This window comes from Rattus rattus, chromosome 5, assembly GCF_011064425.1.
Source record: "Rattus rattus isolate New Zealand chromosome 5, Rrattus_CSIRO_v1, whole genome shotgun sequence".
Classification (NCBI taxonomy): domain Eukaryota; kingdom Metazoa; phylum Chordata; class Mammalia; order Rodentia; family Muridae; genus Rattus; species Rattus rattus.
The window spans coordinates 114,967,149-114,993,611 of NC_046158.1; the positions used below are offsets into that span (position 1 = coordinate 114,967,149).

Here is a 26,463-nt window from a genome sequence, read left to right on the forward strand (position 1 = left end):
GCACAAGCCAGACTTGGTTAGGCACCGAGTGGGAGCTGAGAAGCATGTGACAGATGAGCTTGGAAACCTTCTGGAGGTGAGCTGGAGTTCTGAACTTTCAGTTTCTAACCTGTCTAAAGGAAGATTAGTATTCCCCTTATGGGATGTCAGTAGCATGGTACAATTGTGTGTGGAATATAGCATGAATGCATTTAACTGAGGTCTTAGTGTTAGTAGTAGTAGTGTAGGTTATAACGAGAAGGAGGGAATCAATAGCAAGAAAAGAGCCTCAAGATGACTTAATATCTGCTCAGTGTGAGCTATCTTTTCTCTTTCTCTCACTGTACCTTCACAACAGACCTGTGGCTTATCACTCCTACTTTACAACCCTTCATGCCAAAGCTCAGAAGCACTAGGTCAATTCTCCCAACATCACAGGGCTTGCAAGTCCAAGACAGTTGCTCAACCCAAGCCTGCTTGCATCCACAATCTGTGTGTGACTGTACAAAATAAAAAATGCTGCTTCCTGACATCACTTGCTTTTTATAGTGCTCTTATTTTGATGGACTCGGCAGTGATAAAAGTTAAATTGATTATGTATGAAAAGCAATCTGTGAATTCACTTCTAAGAGTAAGAGTGGTTCTCGCCCTGTGCTAGAGCATCATTCTTAGAAGATATATGCAAATGCAGCCCAGAATTAGAAAGCCTCATTTCCACTCCCAGGCAAGGGAAATAGCTTAATGACATTGCTATAAAGAACACTGTGCACTGCACAGGAGAGAGAGAGGAGTCTGTGGGAAGGGTTTCAGCATGAAGAATGAGAACAGAAGTCACAACTGCAAAGAGTAAATGTAAAGAAAAGCAGTGTAGGGTAATGTGAAGTTTAAATAGTGTGGATGGTGGGGCACTTAAACAGTAACCGAGGGGCTGAGGAGATGGCTCAGTGATTAGGAACGCTGGTCATTCTAGAAGACCAGAGTGTAATTCACAGAGCCCACAGGACCAATCTGTAACTCCAGTTCCAGGGAATCTGATGCCCTCTTCTGGTGTCTGTAAGCATTGCATGTGCGTGGTGCATGGGCATGCTTGTAGACAACACACACATCCAACAAAAACCAATAAATCCTCAAAGCAAATAAAAATAAATAAATAAGAGATTGTGTTTCAATGCCATGTAAATAAGGAAAACACTTTGGGAAAAAATGTTCCAGTACGTAGTAGTGAATATGCTTTGCAGTCTGATCCTTTGTGCATTGCTGTAGACAGTTTACAATGAAAAGTGATTTGGAAGCATGTAAAAGACTGGGAATGAGCTCATGCTAGTCAGCCTGTTTTTTTCTTCTTTCAAGAGTCCATTCCCAGAATTATGGACTCATCTAACAGTTGATGTCTAGTTAACTCAACATGGTATTTTTTCCAGAATTTTGTAGAGCTCTTGAAGCTTATGACATATGGTGTATTCTCATTGCTGGATAAAGCATATAGGGTATAGAGTAGCCTAAACCACTCCTGCCCTAAAATAAATACTTACAACAACTGTAAGAGGAAAACTGATAGAACACACCTGGGCTTCGGAAACGCATTACCTGAAGATTCCCAACCATACATCCCATGATTTAGTGTATGTGAGATGTTTGGAACAAGAGGTATGCGGAAACGTAAAGATTCAGGCTGTAGGGTGGTTGCTGAGAGAGTGTGTGTGAGGTGGGCTTGGGGAAAGCGAGCAGCTGCTGTACTTTGGGATGGTGACTGCACAACTCTGTCTTAAGCATTTTTGTCATCAACATAAGGTCTGTCTCCACTTTGTTTGCTGTTGTTTGGTTGAGTTTGGTGCTGGCAATCAAACCCAGGACCTTGCCCACTCTCAGGAGGTACCCTGCTACCCATCTATACTCCAACCCCTCTTATTTATCTCTTAATAATATTTATGAAAAATACAGATTTTGTAACTATTATTAAACAAAATCACACACACACACACACACATACACACACACACACACACATATACAAATAACAGACCAGAAATAAAGATGACCAAATGCTAATAGCAGTTTGATTCAGAAAGTAAATGCATGGGTAGAAAATTTGCCTTATTTGATCGTCCAAAAATCAGCTCTCAGAGCCGAGCACATCATCAGAGCTAGAGTTCTTGCCTAGCATGCGTGAGGCCCTAGCTTTGAGCCCAGTACTGCTGTAAACAACAGCAGTGGCTACAAACCTGACACATAGAAAGACCAAAAGAAATGAACAAGAAACCCCACCAGACTAATGGATTTAACTCGGGGGGGGGGGAAATGCACGTGAAGAACTGAGCAGTGTTGAGTATGTGTGTGTTCTTGTTTTAGGAAGTCATAGAAGCCATCGCAGAGTGTGCGTTCAAGACTTCTCCTTTTCCCATCCTCCTTTCCTTTGAGAACCATGTGGATTCGTAAGTATTTGGAACATCTGGTGAGCAGTCTTCCTCCCTATTGAGGCCTCTTTAGCAATTTTCCACCCGATTTCAGGTGGTTTGACATCAGCATTGGTGTCTTTCAATCATTTTGTAGAGTAAGTGGAATACTTTCATCTGCAAAGGATGAACCACTCATTTAAACCTTATGAGCATTAAAATAGACCATGGGCTAGTGGGGTCAGCCTCTCAGTCTGCCATCATATGGTTCTAAACCAAGGATTTCACTTTGAGGTATCGTAGAGTGCATTGTCTTTATGGTATGTCATTTCTTTACCAAGTTGGAAATCAGTGGGCCACTCTTAAAACCCTCTTTCAGAAATCCCATTGCTATGCATTTGTACTCCATTTTGCTGTCTTAAAAGGCCAGTTCCCTCTGCTTCTGACTGTGGTTGGAATGGCTAACTCTCTTCTCATACCTGTGTCTGTTGGCTACATCCCTCCTTTTCCTGCTCTTTTTCACTGCTTATTTGTATTGGAAAAAATCTGTCTATTTCAAAGTAGCCTGCACCTACTGCTGAGATACAAAAGGAAAGAATATTGTAAGACCCCATAGTGGCCTTATCTCAGGAGCACCACCCACAGAGCACAGATTGACAAAGTGACCGCTGCAATTGCATGAGGATATAAGGTTTTTAATCCATGTACATGGGGTTGCTCATCCATGCAGGGGGAGGCAACCCCAAGCCCAAAAAGCACACAACTTTTATTCATTACAGAGGGCAGACTTCAGCAACAGGCTTAGCTGGCCCATTCTCATTGATGCACAGGACAAAGGATCTGGTCAGGTATTGCTGGCCTGCTCAAGGGCTGTTCTTGGCTCAATTAGTAATTTTCCTCATCCAGCCCTACACCTGGCCTTGGAGAATCACTGGGAAAGGGCTAAGTTGGCACGTCCCTTAAAGAGGGGGTGAACTGGTGGTCGGGCAGGGTCAGGATGACATCTTGCAGTTGTTCTTGGAATTTACCACAGGGAGGGATAGGGGTCTTTCTGAGAACAGTTGTCTTTCATTGTTTCGTCTTAATTAGCTTAATCAGAATCTTGATCACCAAAACTTTATCATATCACTGAGCATCATGATGTCAGATGTAGCTCTCAGAAAGGTCACAAGTTTGTTATAGGCATCCTGACCACCAGATGTATTTCTCAAAACCTTGTTTTTATAACTTTGTTTCTCATATCTATGAAACTATGAAACTTTATTTCTTCAAGAACAACTCTGGCATAACTACTTTATTTACTCAACTGTTTGCCATGCATGTGGTGGAATATGGAGCCTTGTGTCTATGAGATATACGGTCTTCAACTGAGCGGCAATACCCACCCCTCATTTGTGAGACATGGTACTCCTATGTAACCAAGAGTGCTTTACACACTCAATTCTCCTGCCATAGCCTGGAAAGTGCTAGATTACAAGGGTGTACTACCCCATCTAGTAACTGTTCATTTTATTGCAAAGAGTCAAGGTGAGGTAATTATTACTATGATCTCGATAGCAGCGTGTATATCATAGTATCGTACAGTTGCTTGTTCTCATGAGCACATAAGGAAAGACAATTGTTTGTGTTGAGACAAAGATCATTTAAAGGACAACTTTAGTGTGAAGATGTAAAGAACATGTGGTAGGGCCATGATTCCTTACAGAGTGTTGTGAAGTCTTCTATACCTCACAAGGACCCCTGGAAGGCTGTTGTTGTTGTTTGGGTCCTTTTGGTTTTTTGTTTATTTTAATGAAGCTGGTAGCACTTATGATGAAAGGGTTCATATATGCCTTTGTCTCTCTTTTCTTCTGAGAGTCCTTTTGAGTTTGCTAATTTGCAACACATGCTTTGGTGCATGAATTCCTAAATTTTCAGGAAGCAGTTTGAGCAGAATCAAATTTTTAACTAATTAAATACAGTATTCTGTTAATGCATGAGTAGAAAACAACTTTAGTTTGAAGTAACCAATTTTGTAAGTATATTTCTAGTTTGTTCTCAGGACAGCACAGCATTTGCCACTCTGCATTCTGTGTCGTTGGGAGCATTTCATCCTATGAACGATGAAATCACTATACATAGGTTTCCTAACACCTCTGAGGGGCATGGAAGAGACCAGAACCTACCCCATTCCTTGCTACATCTCCTCACCCCTGCAGTGACTGCATTTCCCACTTGGTTTGCAGCAGCTCAGATTTGCAAGTGACTTTGTAGGGGGCTTTCTCTGCCTTGTCTATCTCATTTTTCCTTGGGTTTAGCAACCCCTGTCCATTTTGATCAGACAGAGTGGTTTTCAGATTTGTCAACAGGGCCTAGCTTTTGTTTTCTTTAATAACAGACACCCCACAGTGTTATTTCCTTAAATGAGTATGTCTTTTTAAAGCAGACAAAAATCAAGAAATGCTGTTCCATTTTGTATTGTCTTACCTGCTACAAAGTAAACTCTCACTTGTAGACAGAGAGACCACACCCATAAACACCATGACAGAGAAAACCTTACATTTACTCAACATGTATTTTGCACCAAACACTGTTCCCTATATGTTCCATGTTCTCGCAGCCCTTGCTATAAACCCCGTTGTTCATCAAAGGAACAGGGTTAACCTTATCTTTCAGGTAAACAAACTGAACCCCAAGTAAGCATTTAGCTTGCCTGAGGCTATGCAGCTGAGGTGAGATTCAAACCAAGCTAGCCTGGCCTTAGAATACAAGATCTGAACACACACACACACACACACACACACACACTCACACACACACACACACCCCTAAACGGAAGTATCAGAAACTTCCAAGACTTGGAATCAAGACAACCAGAGATCTATGAGTCAACTGTCAGCCAGTGTTCACCCCAAAGTGCCAGTGATCCGCGGTCACAGGATGTGTTTTGCAGTCTTCCACTTTAATTACATGAAGATCCCAAACTGGACACAAAACCTAATTCATACACTGCACAAAAGCAAAGAGGCTCTAGCACCAGAACACTGCATTCTCTTGGTAAATAAATGTAGCTGTTGCGAGTTCATTCATAATTCACACATAATGATAAGACAACAGCAACAACAGAGAACAAACAAAGCCAGGAAAATAACGTTCCCAGGATACGCAATTATGATAATAGTATGGCAACGTGAAATGCAAGTGCTGACTTCTGATGTGAGAGCAAGTTGTTCTGCGGTTCTCCCCTTCACCTCCAGAGCCAAGTGGCTCAGCCCAGAGATTTCCCAGGAGGAATTATCACACACTCAGTGGAAGCAGTGGGCTTCCATTAGAACCCTATATTTGACCCGTGGATCACCTCGCCTAATTCAACATCACTCCTCAGATCCTAGCAAGCTCTTTGTCACCCACACCAGATGAACCCTCAGAACCCTCAACACCTCGACCTAGCACCACTCCCTGCACACATCTGTGGCTGCTTTCCTTTTCTGGTAAACCACCTCAGGGTCCTCTGTGCTATATCTGCAACAGGGCCAGCCCAGAACTCTGCTTCCGACTAACTTGATCCACACTACCATTAAAAAAATCATTCAATCAATCAAACAAACAAACAAAAAACAAAACAAAACAAGCAAACAAACAAACAAAAAAAACCCCGCCACATTGCTGGGGAAAAGAAATGGGAGAAATCTAGGTTTTACTATTTCCTCTTCAAACATTTTAAATCACCTACCCATGGCTGGTGTGGGGGTGCTTCACCCAACTGCTCTCTACTCGCCTGCTTCCAAAGATTCCCAGAGAGATGCTCCCCACTTCCTAAATTAGAATACTTTGTTTTGGTATAGAATTTATTTGTCAAAAAAGGTTTAAAAGTACAAGGATTAGACCTTCTATTGATGTCATTACAAACTTCTGAGTTGATTACACATGTGAGTTAAGGGCCAAATAGCAAACATATTACTGACATTGTGAGAGTGCTTTCAAGATATTATTAAGATATAAAGACAACAGTACAGATTGTCTTATATAGGTAGATGGTTTTCAAAAACGTCAGAAATTCACAAAAATTGAGATTTAAAGTTATTTATCTTTTGTTGAGACATATCTGCTCCTAACAGTTCCCCTTTGGTGGATTTAACGAAGAATTTGAACATCTCTACCTCCAGGTGAGGCAATACTTTGTGGCTAGGCAGCCACTGGACAAAACTGCCTGTTTCATCTGCAGACTAATACTGTCCAGAAAAGGACAAATTATGCAGAATAGTTGACTGATAAACCCTGCCAAGACAGGGTGATCAGCCCTTCAAAATCTGCATTTCAAGAATCTGTCAGTTGATCTTGGGCCAGAAGGCTGAAGACTTACGCTCACATGTTGCTAACAGGGGCCTGTGCTAGCAGAGATTTGTCTCTACAACCTCTCAGTTCTGGAAGCCGTGTTAGGCTTCCTATGTGTATGAATACTTGGTCATTCTCAGATTTCTGACGGGGTTGAAGACTGATTATAGTCTCATAGCCTATCAGGCTGTATAACTCTGAATATACATATTTTATTAGATAATTATCAGATAGTATACAAGCTAGCCAAGATATAGATTTTAAGCCTTTCTTACGATGGAATGTTCTGTTTAACTGATATAGTGATGGACTGGGTGTTGAGTATATCATATGCTTTATAAATTGTAGAATGGTAATTGTACTCAATATATAAGTGAAAAGGCTTTTTAACTGGACAAAAAGGGTGAAATGTTGTGGTTTGCCCTGAAGTTACTGTATTTTGATGCTAATTCCACTGCCCCCAAGGACAGCTGCCTAGTCAAGGACTCAGAACTCAGGTGACTTCACCAGAACCACCTCTCCATTGAATTTGTAAAGTACTGGTGAGGGGCAGGTCCAGGATAGAAGGAGGTCTGTCATTGGAGGAGAAGGAAGGATGGGCGGGAGAGAAGTTTGAAGGAAGAGGAGGAGACTGGGGGGAGAGGGGAGGACAGAGGAGAGAGAGAGGGAGAAGCCATGGCAGGTGATGTTAAGATTCTGCTCTGTGTATTTACAGGTTGTTATCAATGTTCCTAAGCGGTAGATGGTACCAGGCTTTGTATGTTTAAGTGTGCAATTATATCTTACCAATTGGGTCAAAAAAAAAAAAAAAAAGAATACTGTTTTAAACAAACCCCACTTCCTGCCAGCAAAATAGCTCAGCTAGTGATGGTCCTGAATCAGTAAGACTGGAAACCCGAATCCTTACAACCCACAAAAGGTGCCTGGAGAGAAGCAACTGTACAAAATTTGTCTTCTGATCTCCGTACGTCCACAGCATAGTACACATGATTCTTGATGCATGTGCGCACGCGCAGGCATGCACACACACACACACACACACACACACACACACAACACACACGCACACGCACAAAACTACCTCAACCACAAACAATAACAAAAAGAGAAGCAGGAGCGGAAGGAAGGACAGTTTTAAAAGCTTCCATTTGATTTATTAACTAGCATTTCAAGGAAAGAATCTTATATTGAATTTGACTGAAGTGACTTCTAATCTTGGTTTTACTACAAACTGAGATTTTTGTCAAGATCCAAAAAGGACATTGGCTTAGTTTATCTTGGAGGGTAAATTCTTTGTCAGAAAACTGACCTATTTGGCAGATGCTTTGTGAATGCTCTAATATGTTTTGAAATATCTTCTGTGGCTTGAGACACATAATATATTTGTGACTTTTGTCCCTTTAATTTTATTACCATGGTGGCTGATGTCAATACTTTAAAAACTTTGGAATTTCTTTATTTGTTAATTGCAGTTTTAATGTCATTTATTTCTGTGGGTCTAATCTACAATTAAAGTCTCTTTGTTTTCCAAGGGTGTGTGTGTGTGTGTGTGTGTGTGTGTGTGTGTGTGTGTGTGTGTTCACTTTGCTCTCTGTTCTATTAAAAGAATGCTTGTGTTTTTTGAGAACATGAATGACCTGGTTAGAGAATATCACATTTCACTTTTTTCTTGGATGCCTACATCGTCCTCTCCTTGTATTCACACAGACATCTTCCACAAAGCAGTCCTCAGACCAACAGCGTATGTTCTCTGGGAACTTCTTAGAAATACCTGCGTGTTTGCCCTATAGACTCGAAGTGTGAATCTGCAGTTTTCTGACAATCCCGGTGATCTGAATGACGTGTGGCTCATGAACTGCTCATATCAGGATTAACCCATAGCTTTGCTCAAAATGCGAGTTCTCTGTGCTATTCTTTAGTGCAGCCTAGAACAGTGCCAAGCACACTGCTCTGTTCTCAGTCACAGCCAGAGAGCAGGCTGACCTGGCAGACTTCCTATGTAAGTTACCACTGGCAGAAATCATTTACCCCATCAACCACTTCCCTGCCTGCCCCAAAGGTCCCATCCATACAGCTTCTAATGAATTGTCCCTAATCATGACCTCCTGTATGAGTCAGGATTTAGTCAAGGGTCAGTCAGTCCTTTCTCAAACTTCTGAGAGACATCATCCTTCTTTCTTAGGGCTGTGTAGATCATACAGCAAAATCCTGCTCAAGCAACACAGGATCAGTGTGGAAGTGAAAAGCTTTGCTGTGGACACAATCCCAGCAAAGGCAGGAGAATTGCAAGTTTGAAGCTAGCCTTGGGACGCACAGTTTGAAGTGAGCTTTAGTTTATATAAGAAGACTTCATCACAGGAGAAGGATTTAAAATTGATGTGTTGGGCTTTGCAAGTTCTTGGAATCTTTCCTTCAATGTTCCCACAGTTCCAAGAAGATAATAACTTGGAGAGTTGACATATGCACCCCAAAAGCTCACCTGACCATAGAGCACACAATTCATTTTTGTTAGAGACAGCATATAAGGAGTGCTTTCCTTCTGCACTGAAGCAGAGCTTCGGTCTAAGTACCCCTTTCGCAGAAAACACTGTGTGTTCCAGGCTTACCCTTCAGGGGAGGAGTGAAAATATGAATTACATCTTCTAATCTTTATTATTTAGAGCAAAGCACCATCATTTGCATCATGGCTACTAGTCCTGTCTTTACTACATTTCTTTTTTTGCTAGAATGGATTGCCATTGCAGTATAACCCGGGGAAGTTAGGACCCTCCGCTTGTAGATCATAAATAACCCAGCAGTACTGGGTACCGGGTAATGATGTTTATCATTGCCCAGGATGAGAAAACTGATCTTTAATTGCATCTGAAAAGGTCAAGAGAAACAGGAGTGCTGAAAGCATTCGGATGTTCCCTCTAACAGCATCTTTACAAGGGCTGGAGGCACAGTTCATCCGGGCTAGCCGCAGTGTGTCTCCTCCCCATGGGATCACTTTATATGCATCTTGCTGGTGTAGTTCTTCAAAGGTGCAACCCTTACTCTGTCGCATCTCTCAGCATCCTTTGTCTGGTTCCAAATGCAGTTAAAATCCTTCTCGTACAGATTCAGAGCAATTCAGAGCCAGGAGCTCAAGTACTCAAACCTTGAACTCTAGCCCCTGACAGACCAACTTCCTCCTGGCAGCCAACTGGGTTACTACCTCCTTTGCTCCACTCTTTCTGCACAGAAACGTTGCTGGCAAGCAAATCTGAACACAGTGGTGTGTATGTCTGTCATCCTGGCACCCAGGGTGTTGAGGCAGGAGATTCTCAAACATCAGGCCAGCCTAGACTGCACAGTGAGGCCATGTCTCAAAAAAACAGGGAAGAAAAGAATTGGAGATGGCCTTTGCCAAAGCTGCTTTACCCTTCCAGCATCCCCCATGCACGCAATGCAACCCATTTGGGAACCTGCAGCACTGGCCGCATTCAAGAGCATTCGGCGCGTGCACACACACACACACACACACACACACACACACACACACACACATATGTCTGCTTGGTTTCCTTCTGCATATGAAGCTCTCTCCCTCCATCTAGTCTCCTCTCTTTCTCACTCTTCTTTCCCCTGTTGACTTCTTATAAATTATCCTTTTCTGCTTTCTGGTGCTGCAATACATTTAATCCAAGAATTCACAGGGAACCATGAAAATAATCCTATCCCAGGCAGCTTTCAGTTGGTATTAGAGCCAGGGAATCCAACAAAAGGAATGAAGTTTCTAACTCTAGGAATCTTATGAATCTGGAGACAGGGAACTGATAGGTTATGTCCTTGTCTTGGTTGTATACGATGACCTTAAAAATAGCCTTGCACTATCTCCCTGCATGCTGTGTGTGTGTGTAATATGTGAGTGCCTGTGTTCTTGTGATATTTAGGATAGTGTTTCGTAGCAAAAAAAATGATCCTGATTGACTTCTTTCCGTGTTAATAATGCAATGAAACCTCTCTGAATAAACCCCATAATTCCTTTTTTCTTTCTCTTAGCCCGAAGCAACAAGCCAAGATGGCCGAGTATTGCCGATTAATCTTTGGTGATGCCCTCCTTATGGAGCCACTGGAAAAATACCCAGTAAGTAGCTGTGACGTGTCAGAGGAGAACACTTATTAGTTACAGCTGGGGAGATACGTCCTCTGTATAGATATATGATCGGTGTAGTTTGACCAGCAGGATCTCAGCTCTACTGAGGTCAGAAGATATGTGTCTATTTCCTTTTCTTTTCCGGCCTTAGCCCTCCTCAGCTTAAAGTGACACAGTTAGTTTTTGTGAACAAATGTCTGTTTACCCCAAATAAGTTACTGAGGACAAGCCAAAGTAGTAATTTCACCAAAGTCTAATTTGATGCCATGGGGTTACTTACGAGAATACAGGTGAAGGGTTATTGACAGTAGTGTGGATAATTCATAGGCAACTCCATAATCCAAAAGCCCACTCCAGCATGGGCATCAACTCATAAATGCTACATCCCTGGTGCTCCCTGCCTGACATGCCCACAACTAGACAGGTTGAGCAGTCCCTTCATTCCCAACTCCCAACCCCAGGCAGTCCACACTGCTGGTATAATCATGGAAAGGAGCCTTGAGAACCTTTTAGGTTTCAGGAACTTCCTGAATATGTGAGATTTGTTTACTCCCCAGACCTCATCAGCCTCCCTCTTCCCCTCTAGGAAAGAATATTTCAGTTGTCAGGAATCAGTCAAGATTACAAAGTCTTCAACAATGAAAGTCAGCACATAGAGACAGTCCAAGAGGATAGCACTCTGTAAATCCCACACCCCACTGGATCTTTGTCACAATCCTTTGAAGTAAATGCAAAATGGGGCAAGGCTGGTTCCTGACCCTATTTCTCCCACCTGCTCTCTACCACCTGCTGCCCACCACCTGCTGCCCACCACCTACATTTCCCTTTGAGACAATACTCAGGCATCAGTTGTATCCATGAACAGATAAAATGTCCCAACTCTCCCCATGAGTATTCAGCTAAGAGAAGATAGTTGTTAAATACTATTTAAACCTCTCTCTCTTTTTTTTTTTAAGATTTAATTTATTCCATGTATGTGAGTACACTGTACTGTCTTCAGACACACCAGAAGAGGGCATCGGATCTCATTACAGATGGTTATGAGCCACCATGTGGTTGCTGGGAATTGAACTCAGGACCCTCTGGAAGAGCAGTCAGTGCTCTTAACCACTGAGCCATCTCTCTAGCCTTAAGCCTCTCTCTTAATGCTTATTTTTCCTCTAAACAAGATTATTGGGGAGCTGAGTAAATCTGATTCCTTAATGGACAGTGGTTAGCCCCTTCCTGGGTGTCCTTTAACAGAGGATTGTCTGCCAAGCAGCACCTCTGTAGCAGCCAGCAGGATTGCCCTGATGACAGCCTGACAGCCCTGAACATCATATGCCTGCCTTGAGGGAGCTGCTCTACAACTGCAGCTTCTTGCTGCCAAAGCAAAACTCCAGCTCCATGTAGTACCATTCTAGCTACTTCTGGGTTAAACAGCATGCATCAGACATCATCCCATCACCAGCCTCAACGAACTCTGAACAGCCACACTCACCCAAGCAGAGGGGAGCACGTTTCCTGGTGGCCCAGCAGAAACTTGTGCCTAGCAGTATTTAATTGGTGTGTGGATTCTTCGGTGCAATGGGTTGTAGACACACCTGCCACGCCCCCTTTGCCACTGTAGAAAGGAAGCTGTTTAGCTAAATGACTCCAGAGAGAGACACCCTCCAGTGCTGCCCCCTGGTGTTGCAGCGTAAGCAGTTCATAAGGACAATTCTCAGTCCTGCTTCTCTCCTAGGGCTGAACTGGGGGCAGGAAGAGGAGCTGGGTAGAAGCAGCAACAGAATAGCATCAGAGGGATGACACTGGGATTCTGAAGAGTAGCCGAGGTCAGGAACAAAGGTGCTAGACACACAATGAGCTGAAAAGGGCAAGAAAGGGAAATTGGGCCCTATCTAATAGAAGTCTTTGCAAAGAGAGCTAAGCCTTAAGTTCCCAGGATCCCAACCTATATATAATACTAGGATTTTAGGTGCTCAGGGTCCTGACACCCTAAGCTCTTTCAGGAGATAGATCACAAGCAGATACTATCTATCCCTTGCTCCTGTTCACTGCTGCCAGAAGCCGAAGATAATGACAGCTGCCCAGTTCCAGACAAATGCTGGCTAAAACTCACACCGTGGTCCTTCAAACTGAAAGCCTGTCACCTTAAATCTTTAGCCTCTTAGGCCTGGAGCAGTAGAAGTCTGGCTCTCTAGGCTTGGAGCTATAAGTCATTGGCATACCAACTCCAGGTCCTGGACTCAGGTTTTCAAGGGGGCCCAGCGTAACACAATGGAAGAGCTTCTCTTCATCTCCTTGTAACTCCTGAGTACAGTAAGAGGACCCTGTCCGGGGGATTGGTAGCAGTCACATCCCTGTTCACAAAGGCAAAGAGTAACCAAAACCTAAAGTAACCGCTTCCTCCTGGACACTTTGGCCCAGTATCTGCATGTTTTCAAGTTCACACTAGTCCCCAGACTCGTGGCAAGCAAAGGCTAGAGGGCCAGCTTATGGGACTTCAAAGGCCTCTCTAAAAATAAGTCCGTCTTGGGTCCTGCACATGCTCCCTGATACAGTAGCTTATAACCATCTCATGGGAAATTGATTTCCCATTATATGAACAAGCTGCAACAGTGAAGTAAGGCTCAGGAATAAGACAGCTCGAATCTAGGGGCAAGAGGAAAATCTGCAATTATGTCTATCTTGGCTAATGCTAAAAACCCACCTGAATGCAACAAGATTCTGCAGTCCCTAACACTTTGTCTAAGACAGGGACTCATTTAGAACCTTTTGTCCAACTTCACCAATTCTTTCTGTCAAATGTCTGGCCTTTCCCCGAAGATTTGGGTCAGAAATGGTTCATGTATCTTCAGTAAAATGATTGGACCTGCATGGCCCATCAGAAAATGCCTGAGAGTCCACGTTCAGTCCATCAAATCTACCAGTACATTTCAGTGGCCTCACTTTTATAGTTTCATTGTGGAAAATGAGTTAGGTCATTTAAATGCATCTTTTATTTTTTTAAAAAAATTAGGGCACAATTAGAACCCTCTCATGAGCTGTGCTGAACATGGTACATGCTTATCTAGAGGCTGTGGTATCCAAAGCGGTGGGATTAGAGAGGTTCCTGGAAGGAAGGGACTGTATTTTTAAAAACTGTGCTTTCTTTTAAATAGCTGGAATCTGGGGTACCTCTTCCAAGCCCTATGGATTTAATGTATAAAATCTTGGTGAAAAACAAGAAGAAGTCACACAAGTCATCAGAGGGAAGTGGTAAAAAGAAGCTCTCTGAGCAAGCTTCCAACACGTACAGCGACTCCTCCAGCGTGTTCGAGCCTTCGTCTCCGGGAGCTGGTGAGGGGCTGCCAGGCTCAGGATGAGTGGATTTTCAGATCTACTGCTCCGTAACTGGCCTAGAAGGGCTTTTAGCATTCCCTATTTGGATGGTTTATGTCGCAATGCTTTTCTATGACACTCTTAATCACAAGTTCTGTAGGTTGAAAGGTCCATGAGAAAGCCTCTAGAATAAACCAAAGGTGTCAGTCAGGCTGAGTTACTTTGTGGAAGCTCTAAGGAAGGATTTGTCTGTGTTTTCTCAAGTCCTAGAGGCCACTCACACGCACCGGCTCACAGGTTCCCCCTCCCTCTAGCTTCTAAGCCAGTAATGATGCATCTCTGTAGTCCCTCTTCTGTGGTCACTTTACCCTCTGACCACACTTGGGACTGTTGTCAGCTCATAGCCTTATGTTACTACTTAGGTCTACTGAGAGAGTCCAAGGCAGTCTCCTGCCTCAGCCTGACCTCACCCTTGGAGTCAGCTCATCTTTGGGAAGGTATAACTCTGGCTTTCACAGGAGGCAAATCTGCTGCACAGTAGTTCACCATGCACAGCATCATCAGAAGGGAAGATTGGCAGACTGGTAATGCAGCCATTGATGGGTTCTGGGCTTCGCAGTTCTCCCATGTTTTATAGATCGCATTAAAAAATGTGAAGTGACAAATGGCTTGCATTGTCTATGAGAGGGACTGGCAATGCCAGCATTTTCCTTCATGCTAGTTTGAAACTGACTCCTCCTGAGACAAAAATCCAAATGCCACTGGTTCACTTTGGGTTATTTGCCATTGATCATAATTTATTTCCCCTTACCCGGAATCCTGACAATTCCAAAGATCTCCTTATTGGAGGGTGATGATGTTACTCTGGGGTGCTGACTGTTCTCAGTGGTAGAGTGAATGCCTGGCACGGATGGGGCTCTTGGGTCCTATCCCTAGCAGAGAGAGAGAGGGGGGGAGAGAGAGAGAGAGAGAGAGAGAGAGAGAGAGAGAGAGAGAGAGAGAGAGAACAGAGGAGGGGGGAAAGAGGAAGAAAGCCAAGCCAAGAAAGGAAAATGAGACTGGGACGAAAGAATAAAGATGCTTAATATATCAACAAAAGCTAAGCACACGTACTCCCCCGACCCCAGTTCTATTCCCAGGGAAAGGGATAACAAGAAGTGGGTAGTGATATTTATCAAGAGACAGAAAAATTGCTATAAGCAATGCTATTAAAAATATCCAAACACTGGCAGCAAGCCATCCACCGGCTGATTACAAATCATGCTTTAATCACACAAAAGAATAATGTATAGAATGGGGGCGATTTACAGCTATCCACAGAAGCATAGTGAACACAATAGCGAGAGAGAGAGAGAGAGAGAGAGAGAGAGAGAGAGAGAGAGAGAGAGAGAGAGAGGGGACTGCATAGCTCCATCTGTATGAGTACAAGAGCAAACAACACCAAGATAAGCTGTTAGAAGTCAGGGTCACCGCTAGCCTTAGAACTAGAAGGGAGCCCTGGTTTCTTCTAGACTGTGGTCGTATTTTCTATCTTAATGTAACTCCGTCTTTATTTGGTGAAAATGCATGTATTGCTCAGATATCTGTATTTCCCCATGCCTATCACACACAGATTAAAAGATCTTTAAACAACTGGAATGTTAAAATGTAAAGCAGAGCAATCAGAACACAGTGTGGCCGACTCGGTGGGTTGGTTCCTTGTGTGGTTGGGCGTTCAGGTCTGTCTGTTTGAGCCTCTGTCGCCATGACCTCTCACAGACAAGGCAGGTGCTCTTCCTCTGAGCTGAGCCGCTCACCCCTGCAAGTCCTGACTGAGCCTGATTTACCTTTTGTGCTGTTGTCTGTCTCACTTGTCAACTGCTCTTGTAATTTAAATTGACACCCTGAGGTACAGGCCGAAAATCATTCTTTCAGAACGTTTCTCCCCCGTGGTTCACGAATGTGGTTTTTTTTTTTTCAAATATCATGACATAATTCTTATTTACTTTTGAAACTTAATTTCCATTCTCAATAAGAATGCATTTGAAGTGCGATTCGATGATCATTAGAGGCCACTTCTTTCCCAACCTGTCCCCATGTGCCTTCCTTTGCACTGGGTGCTTGGTGGATGTTTGTGCGATTTGCTTTTATCTAAACTGTTTCTCTCTCCCATTAACTGGATGCATAACTTTAACAATGGCTTCTACAGACAGTGACCACAATTGCTTAGTTCAGTGAAACAGCTATAATCTATTAGCAATTCTGTAGGTTTCCTAAACTAGCCAGGAGTTGGTCCTGTGCAATTGGTGTTTATTGTCATGTAGTCTTGGAGGCTTTCCTATGTAGGTAGGCCCAGGAGCAAAGGGTCCTGATAATTTATCATTTGTTTTGTGGATGTTCCCAGTACCAGGGACAAACACAGACATGGATTTTATTTTAAAGCTAAGTTACTCTGTTGGCTGGATGCCTCTTCTGGGAGCCAACCCTTTGCCAGCACACGGTCCAGAATGAACAAGGGTCAAGTAAGATACCACTTTTGGGTGTTGTTAGTATTGCTTTTTAAAAGGGTATTATTTCTATGGTTCAAATACATTTCTCTAGGGTCCTTTCAAAGTCTTATAAGAGAAGCCCCTTAAGTATGTACTGACTCTGTGGTGACTTAGTAAATAGTGACAGATCAGTATGTTTTTTTTTTTTCTTTGTTAAGCTTGCCAAAGAAAAATCGGGTCTTTGTTTTCCCAGTAGAGGCAGATGAAGTCAAGATACGGCCTGGATGGGTATTTGAAACGGTGATTGGACAATTGTTAGGTTTCATGAATCATTTTGTAGGATGTTCCGGCAATCATCTTTTCAAGGTTGCTTGATTAAAGGACACCCCACCTCCATTAAAGATAATAGTACAAAGAAGAGCTTCAGGAAATGAAATGCATATGAAATATCAAGTAGCAGCCTCCACAATCAATGTGCCTGTGATATAACAGGGTGCATTTTTCAGCAGGTATAAATGGTTCACGTAATTATTACGTCAGCACCGTCAAGGACTTGCTGGCTCTCTTTAACAGGCCATCCACAGTTACTGGCCGCAGAAGTCTTTCCCCTCTGCAGAAGTTTGGTGCATGCTTTCCTCACTGACTGACCTTGGTCCCTCACATGAAAACACAGAGGGGCTTCTTGGAAGGTAGCGCTGTGGCACTGTGCTGAAGAGTGTGGCCAACTTTTTAGAAGGCCCTTCTGGGAGCAGGTACCAGGCATGGCGAGCTGCCTCATGAATGAGCTCCTCCTGCCATCTACTGGGCTGTTTGTGCTATTGCAGTGGGGAAAACTGAAGGGGGAGCAGTGATGACTGAAAGAGAACCAACTGTGGCTTCTTTACTTTTTTCTTGAAAATATTTTTACATGATTGAGTTTGAATGGAGCCTAGAAGTATAATAGAATTTAGTGCTTACTACTAATGTAGATATTTTACCTAAAAGTATCCATTAACTCTAGAGAGAAGGATAGAATCGACCAATTGAAATGACTATTTATTGGCTAAAGGTAATGCTAAATTAGGTAATATCGACATAGATTCTTTTTAAGTGTAGTGATTTTAAAGATTTTTTAAAATGCTTTCCATTGTTTTTCTTTTTGCATTAGATTATTTCATCTTGCCCTTTAAAAAAGAATGATATCATTAAAAATAATTTATTAGTTATTTGAGAATTGCATACAATATGTTGTGATCATGCTTACCCCAGACAATTCTTAGATCCACTACCCTTCCCCACCCTTCCAACTGTGTGTTCCGTTTCTTTCTTTGTTTTAAATACCAATTTGTGCTGTCCAAATATTCTTGGGCGTGCAGCCTTCCTCTGGAATATGATCACCTTACCAGAGGGATAAACTCTCATAAAAACTGACTCCCGGGCTGGAGAGATGGCTCAGCCGTTAAAGGCTAGGCTCACAACCAAAACTGACTCCCTGTCTTCCAGAAGTTATTAATTACCAGTAGTTCCTCCTCTAAGGGTGAGACTTCATGCTCCCCTCCCCTCTCTTTGTTTGGATTTCTGTCTGGCTTGAGCTTGACTGACTCTCGTGCATGCTGTCACAACTACTATGAGTTCGCAAGACACTGTAGCCATCCACTGTCTCAGACTCTCCCACGCTAAGAGCTGAAGAAGCTATCGTGTTTGTGATTGGGGCATTGGTTAGGTAACTATGGACCCGCACTTGGCAGTTCTCATGTTATTTGTGCTACCATTTCCACACAGTTCCTGGTCTCATTCATAAACTTCTTCTTCAACCTCTGTGAACTCACTTTACTGGAGAAGGTTGGTCACTGAGCTGCGTGCTGGCCAAGGGTTACTTCAAAGGGGCACGGCTTAGGATAGGACAGAAGAATGAAAGCAAGGTTTGTCTCTGTTAGGGTCATAGAGTTTGACATCCACAAGCAAGAACATGTACATGACTGTAGGATGCACACAGAGAAAATTATACCCAATGAGTTAAGTACTTAAACACGAATGGGGAAAAAATGTCACAAGGCATTTTAAAATAGAACCTGAAGTTTTCTGTATTATTTATCACAAATCAAATTTATGAATTTTGTCCAAATGTCAACTTAATTCTCTGTTACTAGGAAAACGTAAATATTCGGGGGTGGGGAGAAATAACTTTAAAAGAAGCAGAAGGTGGGCCTTCGAGGCCATGCCCTGAACACAGTTGGCAGTGTTCTTTTGCAAATTCCTTGAACTTTCAAATCCTGAAACTGTGGTCTGTGATTAAAATTTGACAGGGGAAGCAGATACGGAGAGTGATGACGATGACGACGATGATGACTGTAAAAAGTCTTCCATGGATGAGGTGGGTTATGGATATCTTATGGTCCCCTTCTGCCATCTAGTGGCCAAAAGAATAAGCACAGGATGCTGGATCGAGCTCCTTTTTTTTTTTTTTTTTTTTTTTTTTTAAGGCAGTTATATGATTTGTACAATGGTCTGAAATCCAGGTAAAGTACAGGGTTTGCAGGAGTGCTCAGAAATGAGGGAGTGACTCCACTGTCTTGGTTTTGAGTGACATGTTGACATAAGCTCTCCAGAAGATGCCACCAGCTCAAAGTAATAACTGCACAGAACTCAGAATCAAATCAGCTACAGTTCAATGAGGACTGCAGGATTCTCTTTCAGTCAATATCACAAAATCCGCACTGTATCTGCATTCAAATATGTTTCAGAGTCTTTACTCTGTACGATAGCCTTATAGTAAATAAAAGTAGCACTTCTTTTTTCAAATATTCATTCGTTTGTTCAGGTGTTGGATAACTTGCATGGTTATGTGATAGGATATAATCATTAGGCAGCCCAGTCTGACCTGACTTAACTTTGTAGCTCAGGCTAGCCTCACTTAAGATCCTCCTGCTTCTGTATCTAGAACGCTGGGAGTGTGGGTGTGTATCACTACGGGTAGCTCACTAAGCATTTTGTTGTTGTTTTTTTTTTTTTTTTTTTTTTTTTTTTTTTTTGAGACAGGGTTTCTCTGTGTAGCCCTGGCTGTCCTGGAACTCACTCTGTAGACCAGGCTGGCCTTGAACTCTGAGATCTGCCTGCCTCTGCCTCCCATGTGCACCGCCCCTCCTCAGCTTAATAAATTATTCTTATTTGGCACTCCTTTCCTTATGAATGAGTCTCACTGGGTAGCCTAGGATGCTCCCAAACTTCTGGGATAAATGCAGTCCTCTCACCTCAGCCTCCGATCGCTGAGACCACACCCAGGAGCCGTGGTGTCCAGCTTAGTTTAAATTGTGCTTTTTATGGCCCCACTAAATTCCATCTTGACTTCTCAGAGGGGCACTGCTGTAATAACCAAGGCTCCATCTGTCTGAGAGTGGCTTCGGGGTACACTTGGATCATTCCGCAATTGTCTATTTTTAAAATGAGTATTTCCCAGTTGGCATTTAACCAGAATATTTCTGCTAGAGTTTTCATAAAGAAACCTCATCTCTATGCATTTTTCCCTTCTAAACTAAAAATGAGAAAATATTAGACCCATCTCTAGAGGCCTGTCTTGTGCAAGTAATGACTTCGGGTTTTCTTCATTAAAACTTATATTAAAGGATATGTAATTGCAGATAACATCTAAATTAATGTAAGATCTTACTATTTGCCAGGCATGGTTCTGAGCTCAACCCCCCTGCCCTTCTTCCTTCCTTCCTTCCTTCCTTCCTTCCTTCCTTCCTTCCTTCCTTCCTTCCTTCCTTTTGTCGAGACAGGGTTTCTCTGTGTAGCCCTGACTCAGAGATCTATCTGCCTGCCTCTGTCTCCTGAGAACTGGGATTAAAGGCAAGCGCCACCACACCCAGTTTTTTTTTATCTTCCTTTAAAAATTATAAAACCTTACATGCTATAGGACTGATTTACATTCCCAGTTTTGCAGATGATTAAACAGCAGGTAATTCACTTGTCCATGGTAGAACAGCTTCTGACCAGCGGGCTTTGGATTTAATGTCAGATGGCCTTGTTCTGGAACCTAAACCACTATACCGTTGCCATACGGCACACCTTTTCACACAGGAACCAGCGAAGGAGAGGGAATGCTTATCAAGAAATAGAGGAATTGTTTGCAGAGCCCCACTGCCCTTACACAAGGCAACCTTTGTTTAATTAGTCTCAGTTTCGGGTCATACGGTGTTTACCTACATGATAAATGTTACTGTCAAATGAGTTCTCCATTTTCTGCCTGTAGACTTCCTCTGTGCTTTCTGCTGTAGAGGACAGCAGTTCCTGTGGGCATCACCTTATTGATACAGATTTTCATTCCTGATACCTAGGGAGAGGGCTGAGGCTCTGCATGCCTATCAAGCAGTGCTGCTCAACCTTCTAATGCTATGACCCATTCATACAGTTGCTCATGTTGTGGCAACCCCTAACCATAAAATTATTTTTGTTACTACTTCATAATTTTGATTTTTCTACTGTCACAAGTCTTAATCTAAATGCCTTCGTTTTCTGACGTTCTTAGGCAACCCCTGTGAAAGGGTCAGTTGGTCACAAAAGGGTCGAGACCCACAAGTTGAGAACCAGTTCTAATAAAGAGCCACACTGACTCTATTGGCCCCAGACAATCCTGTTGTCTCTCATATTCATAAAGAAAACATACACCGAGTATACATACTCTGAAAATCTAGAGTCTAAAATATCCAAAACCTTAAAACCTTGAGAGGCTGACCTGACACTACTCACAGAAAATTCTACACTATGAAAAAATATTTTTAAAATTGTTATGTGCTGGTTTCAATACTCAGCATTTAAAAAAAAATAGGCAGTGGGTCTAGCATGCCAGTGAGTTTTGAGTGAATTTTTTGGTAGATTTATGTCTCATCCCCACAGTATCTATTATATATAACCAAGCACTGCCAATTCCAAACTCTAAAACACACACGCCATCAGAAATTTGTGATGAGGACCTGGCCTGCACTGCATCCCTCCCCCATGGTAGATATCGCTGAAGTTCTTTTCTGAAGGGAAGGATTTTCTGCTCCATTTTCTGGAGAAGGAAGCCCAGTATAGTATAAGGCTGACTCGGAAATGCTTATTATATTTTATTTTTGCTTCCAGGGGACTGCTGGCAGCGAGGCCATGGCCACAGAAGAGATGTCTAACCTGGTGAACTATATTCAGCCTGTCAAGTTTGAGTCCTTTGAAACTTCAAAAAGTAAGATTTCCTGCAGAAAAATCTCTAGTATAATCTGTAAACAGGAGGTAATCAAAGCCTGGTAGAAGTGTTCTGTTCTAGACATCTTGGATATATGCCTGGATTGCACATCTTGGTATTATTACAGAAACCTAACTCTTTGAACACTTCAAAATTATAATTACATTTAATATTTTAGAAAATGGTTATTGCATGATGTTCCTCCACGTATTTAATAAGACCACAGATCATGCATGGTTACTGGAAGGATAACAAACCAGTCTCCAACTGATTGAGAATTTCATATTTCATTTTGTCTTGCTACAACTCCCATGGGACCACTAGTGACATAGTGACAATGTTAATCATCCAAGCATGGCAGAAGGGAAGCAAGAAAAACTTGGACAAGCTTGGTGCCCCAAAATAAAGCCAACCCACCTAGGTTCCAACTGTCTAGCACATTCCATGTGTTTAGGCAACTATGTGACCAGGTGACACAATTCACACCACTCTTTGTTTTCCTTTCACCCAACCGTACATCCATATTAAATTTTAAAAAGTATTTGTCTGTTACCTAGTGGGCGAAAACCCTTTTATGGTACTGCCATATATATGTTCAGGGATCCTGGCTGCTTAACTGAAATTGTGGTTAAATGCAACATCCTCATTTAAAAAAAAATGTAGATATACCAACTTTAAGCTTCTACATGGCGTGTTTATTTACATTTGTGCATTTCTGCTCTGAGTCTCTTAGCAGCACTTGGTGTCTGGCTACATGCAAGGGATTTAAATTTCACTGTAGCTCATACATAAAGATGAGCATTTTCCCATACCATAATTGCCGATTCTTGTTCCCCGAAGCTGTTCAATGTAAGCATCTGAAATCAGTGGGTTTCCTGCCATTTGGTTTCACTTCCTATGGCTCCACCATGCAAAGCCCCTAGGGAGGCTTCCAGGCAGAGGGGTGAGGACTGGAAATTCTGAGAGACCCAGTGATGCCGAGGACATTTAAACACTTTCTCCTGTGGTTTCTCTCACTTCCTCACGCTAGAAATCTCATCGATTATATTTTACCCATCGTGAAGACATTTTAACTAAAAGTCATGATAAAATGATTAGTTGCCTGAGAGTAAATTAATGATGAAACAAAAAAAAGGGTTTGGGTTTCCCTGAAGGTAAAATAGGCAAGTGGGCGATGAACACATGGATCAGGAGCCAAGAGTTGGGTTCTCAGTGAAGGAGTCAAGATGGACAAACTTCCCAAAGATCATCATTTTTCACACTCTTTCCTGTGTATAACAGGGCATAGGCTCTTGTCCTAAGCTGAAGAAACCCTGACAAGGTCAGTCTTTCTAAACTGAGATCACTGTTTTGTCCCTGCCCCTTTCGAGGCTTGAAGTCCACTTTCAGCAGTTTTCCAGTCAGTTTTTCAGTTTTTCAGTCAGTTTTCCTAGCAAGCTGATATTCAGGAATGTCGAGGTCTTTGTCGCAGTCAGCGCTTTGGCCGTTTGCTTGTTGTGATCCACTATGAAAATGAGGCCCTCAGACTCCAACTTCCCCAAGGATTGTTCTCCTTTCACAGATCTAATTCTGATGCCACACTACCTGTGACTTTAAGAGTTGGCAGTGTGGGTGTGAATAGCTTGCAGTGTGAGCAGGGACATCCCCACATCTGCAGATCCCCCAAGAAGCCAAGCCCGAGGGATTTAGAACAAGGCCATTTCCTTGCCATATAACACCTGCTATTAATTAACTCATGCCCTACAAACCATGAGACTGTCTACCCAAGCTATGAACACTCGAAGAGGTAACTTGCAGGACTCAACTTTTACTGCTGGTAAATGGTTCACAGATAAGAGTCTATGAATGTTAAAGAGTCAGGTACCCTCCAGTTCACTTTAATATTTGTTTATTTCCTTTAGAGTATTGTAATTTATAATACTGAATTTTATATCTTGCCCTATTTGTTGTTGTTGAACTCAGAAAGAAATAAAAGCTTTGAAATGTCTTCCTTCGTGGAAACCAAAGGACTCGAACAACTCACGAAGTCTCCAGTGGAATTTGTCGAGTATCCTTGATTTGATGAATGGCTGCTGAACTTACCTGGTTAAGTCATGGTTTGTTCATTCATTTGTTTGTTTGTTTCTTTCATAAGAAGTAAAATCCATAGAATGGTTTCCATCTACAGCCCAAGTCTCAGGTGTCACATACAATGAGCATAGCCTGGTCTACAGTAGAGAGACAAACTTGCTTTAGGATAGCAGAGATCCTGGCTACGAAGCTGTCTCAAGCCATCAATTTCTAAGTTCCTTGGCAGTTTGCTTGATTTTTATTTTGCTCATCTTTACAAAGAGGCAATTCTACTAACATTATGGTTTGCTATTTGTTTTGGTTACAATATATGTCACACAAGAGTATATACTTTACACACTGGTCTAGGTATGCTCTCTAGGCTTATAGATATATATTAATAGTTATAACAGTGTTATGTACATATAGCTATAAACCTGACTGAGAACCTCTCATATGTGTGATTTATATGCAATTAAAAAGGAGTGGAAACAATGACCATACTGATACTGTACATGTATGTCAATGGCGGTTTCTAGTTCTATGTACTTTCCCATGAATGAAGGTCCAAGAAGCCTTCATCTTACTTCTCATACATCAGTACTACTATCCTAAGGAGTTCCATTTCATGACAGAATTTCTAGAATGAAAGTCCTTTTCCCCTCATCAGTGGCTCTAAGCAGGAGGACTTGAGTTTGAGCTCAGGGCTTGTAGTTTAGAAAGCTGGGTATGGTGATGTGCATCTGTAACTGCAGTAAGGTAGGAACAGAAGGATCCCTGTGGCTTATTGGCCATCAGTCTAGCCTGCCTGGGCAAGCTGCAAGCGTGTGAGAGACCCTAGGTCATAAAACCAAGGGGTAGCATCCTAGGTTGACCTCCTGTATATCCTTACACATAAATGTGCACCTGAACACATTAACACACACACACACACACACACACACACACACACACACACACACACACACCACTTAAAGCTTCATCAACAGAGACTAAGCATGGCAGCACGAACATATAATTTCAGCAGTCAGGAGGCTGAGGCAGAAGGAGTAGCAGGTCCAAGACAGCTTGGGCTACATATGGCACTCTGTTTCAAACATAAATACAGACAGATGGATGGATTGACAGACAGAAAGACAGACAGACACACTCATCAGTGAGAAAAGAGGTAACAAATGTGAACTCTATAATTAAATTCATACTATAAAATTATTGTCATTGGTATTCAGTACAGACTTTGGGATATTCCTTTTTTTTTTAATCTTCCTTAATTCTCAAAGGAATTCTGTGACAAGGGAATTGTTTAATTACTGTAATGCTGAGGAAACTGAGAACAGAAAGATCAATTAATTTACTCAAGATCATATGGCCAGCAAGTTTTAGCATTAAGATTCGAATTAGTGTTGCACCAACTTCTACCTTGCTTTTCTATAAGAGCAAGTCCATCATGTTATAACCATAGTGTTCAGTGGCTACAGGGTTCTTAGGATGGAAACAACTAAAATCTGAAGCAAGGTGAGAAATTTCTGTGCTCCGTTTACCTCATTAATCCTAAAGACTGCCATAGTCTGGGCAAAGAGCATTCCCAGAGAAGGTAAAGAAAATGGGGGGTGGGGAGCATTCAGAAACAGCTTTGGGGTTTGCACTGTCTACTACTGCATGTGGCACCATCCCGTCATCACTACAACTGTACCTAACACTTCACAACCACACAGACTTTGACACAAGTCATTCTTGCTGTCCCAGTTTGTGGCATCCACAGGTTTCCCAGAAGCAATACTGCTTCTAAGAGTACATATATTCCAGTAACTCATTCTGTGTCTATTTCACCCATTGATATGATGTGACCATTAACATCTCCTTCATTTCCCCAGTGAGAGATAAGAAAGTAGCCTAGGAAAATATGATACCTTTGAAATTGTATTCACTACTTAACATGATGGTCCAGATACAACAAGATGCAGCTTAGCAGGATATATCCCAAAGGAACACGCGTGGACTCATCCAACTACATGCCTCAGCTCTTCTGGAATGCTGGCTGTCAGATGGTGGCGCTCAACTTCCAGACAGTGGGTAAGTACACGGAGCTCATCCCATTGCCTCAGAGCCACATTTCCAAGTGTCCCCAAGCCATTACTGTGGGAACTTGGGGGAGGGGAAGAAAGCCAGAATTGATTTCAAAAAATAAATTTCAGTGAAGGAAAATCAAAGCTAAAGAAAAAGTTTGAAAAATGATATAATTGAGAGGTTGTCTAATAATTTATAGAAAACATTTTATATCTGTATTTCATGCTATTTTTCTACAGTCATGTGTACTGACACACACATAAACCTGTGTTGTGTGTGCACGCGTACACACACACACACACACACACACACAGACATACTTATACACACACAGGCAGATATAAACAGAAAAGAAGAAATCTTCCAAAAATAATGCTGCCACTAAGAAATTTGCCCCCTCCCTTGGTTGTGTGTACACACACACACAAGCTTCTTCACATAGCTCCCTATTAAGAGGGAATATACACGTTCATACACTGGAATATGCTACAGAAAGTGGAATTTTTCCATTACATGTACTTCAGTGTGTTGAGGAGCCATGCATGGGAAGAGCATGGGTGTGGGTTAGACTAC

The 26,463-nt window shown here is 42.3% G+C and overlaps 1 protein-coding gene across 2 annotated transcripts in view; it reads left to right on the forward strand.

Annotated features, from left to right (window-relative positions):
* Plcb1 (phospholipase C beta 1) overlaps positions 1-26,463 on the forward strand; it is a 671,578-nt gene that overhangs the window by 512,019 nt on the left and 133,096 nt on the right. For both annotated transcript variants that reach the window (XM_032904282.1, XM_032904280.1), the window contains exons 12-18: positions 2,329-2,411; positions 10,710-10,794; positions 13,947-14,124; positions 18,860-18,927; positions 21,678-21,774; positions 23,737-23,821; positions 25,772-25,896. In XM_032904282.1, the coding sequence (XP_032760173.1) occupies positions 2,329-2,411; positions 10,710-10,794; positions 13,947-14,124; positions 18,860-18,927; positions 21,678-21,774; positions 23,737-23,821; positions 25,772-25,896 (721 nt within the window). The remainder of the gene's footprint in view (positions 1-2,328; positions 2,412-10,709; positions 10,795-13,946; positions 14,125-18,859; positions 18,928-21,677; positions 21,775-23,736; positions 23,822-25,771; positions 25,897-26,463) is intronic.